This window comes from Neopelma chrysocephalum, unplaced genomic scaffold (assembly GCF_003984885.1).
Source record: "Neopelma chrysocephalum unplaced genomic scaffold, ASM398488v2 Primary Assembly neopelma1_85502, whole genome shotgun sequence".
NCBI lineage: Eukaryota > Metazoa > Chordata > Aves > Passeriformes > Pipridae > Neopelma > Neopelma chrysocephalum.
In genome coordinates, this window is record NW_020915230.1 from 1 (window position 1) to 1,235 (window position 1,235).

General features: G+C 65.3%; 1 protein-coding gene across 1 annotated transcript; it reads left to right on the forward strand.

Moving 5' to 3' along the window:
- Positions 1-331: 331 nt before the first annotated feature.
- LOC113979599 (class II histocompatibility antigen, B-L beta chain-like) lies at positions 332-914 on the forward strand (the record flags this gene model as incomplete). Its single annotated transcript, XM_027706942.1, has 2 exons — positions 332-601; positions 769-914. Coding segments are annotated over 2 exons (344 nt in total), but the record flags the coding sequence as incomplete, so codon positions are not given.
- Positions 915-1,235: the final 321 nt, after the last annotated feature.

Consider the following 1,235-nt stretch of genomic DNA (forward strand, 5'->3'; position numbering starts at 1 on the left):
GGTGGGAAAGGGGTGGGAGAGGGGGGAAAGGGGGTGTGGGAGAGCAGGCAGAGGGGTGCCCTGGGGGTCCCCGGGTGTCCCTTGAGCCCTGGAGCGGTTCCCTGGGGCTCTGGGGGGTGGGATCCGCATTGGGGGGGTCCCCAACTCCCCTGTCCATCCCCGGGGGGCTGATGGGGGGGTTCCCCTCCACCCAAGACCCGGTGCTGGGGCGTCCGTGGGGCAGAGGTGGGTGGGAAAGGGGGTTCCGGGATGGCCCCCTAAGCTGCAGTGGGGGGCCTGGGAAATGACGGGGGGGACGACGCACCCCCTGACCCGTGTCCGGCACACACAGGGGTGTTCCAGTGGATGGGAAAGGACGAGTGTCACTTCATCAACGGCACCGAGCGGGTGAGGTACGTGCAAAGGTACATCTACAACAGGGAGCAGTACATGCACTTCGACAGCGATGTCGGGGTGTTTGTGGGGGACACCACGTTTGGGGAGATCCAGGCCAGGTACGTGAACAGCCAACCAGACATCCTGGAGAGGTTTCAGGCTGAGGTGGACAGGTACTGCCGGCACAACTACAGGATCGTCACCCCGTTCAGCGTGGAGAGGAGAGGTGAGCGTGGGGCAGAGCGGGTCCCCTCGGGCCCTGCTCCGGGAATGACCCCGGTGCCCCTCAAACCCTCCCTGGAATCATCCCAGACTCCTCAGACCTCCCTGTGCACATCCCCGTGCCCTTTGGCCCCCTCCCAGTTCTTCCCAGTCCATCCCAGTCTCTCCCAGTGCCCCCCCGCGTCTCCACCCCGCTGGGGCCACCGAGCTCCCGCCCCTCAGCCAATCCCAGCGCGTGTCTCTGATGACGCTCCAGTTGCCAGGCAGACCCAAAGCAAACACTTCCCTCACCACCACTCAGCCTCCCAGGCCCGAGCGCTTCCTTCCCAGGCCACACCAGTCCTTCCCAGTCACTCCCAGTCACTCCCAATCCCTCTCACTCTACTCCCAGACCGTCTCAGTCCATTCCCAGTCGTTCTCACTTCACTCCCACATCTCCCAACTCTCTCCCCAGTGCCCCCCAGCCCAGACCCTTCTACCCCACTCTATTCCCAGTCCCTCCCAGTGCCATCCCAGTCCCTCCCAATGTCCTCCAAGCCCTCTCCCCTCCCTCCCAGTGCACCCCAGCTGACCCCAGTGTCTCCCCCGTCTCTCCCAGTGCCCCCCAGCTGAGCCCAGTGTCTCCCCCGTCCCTCCCA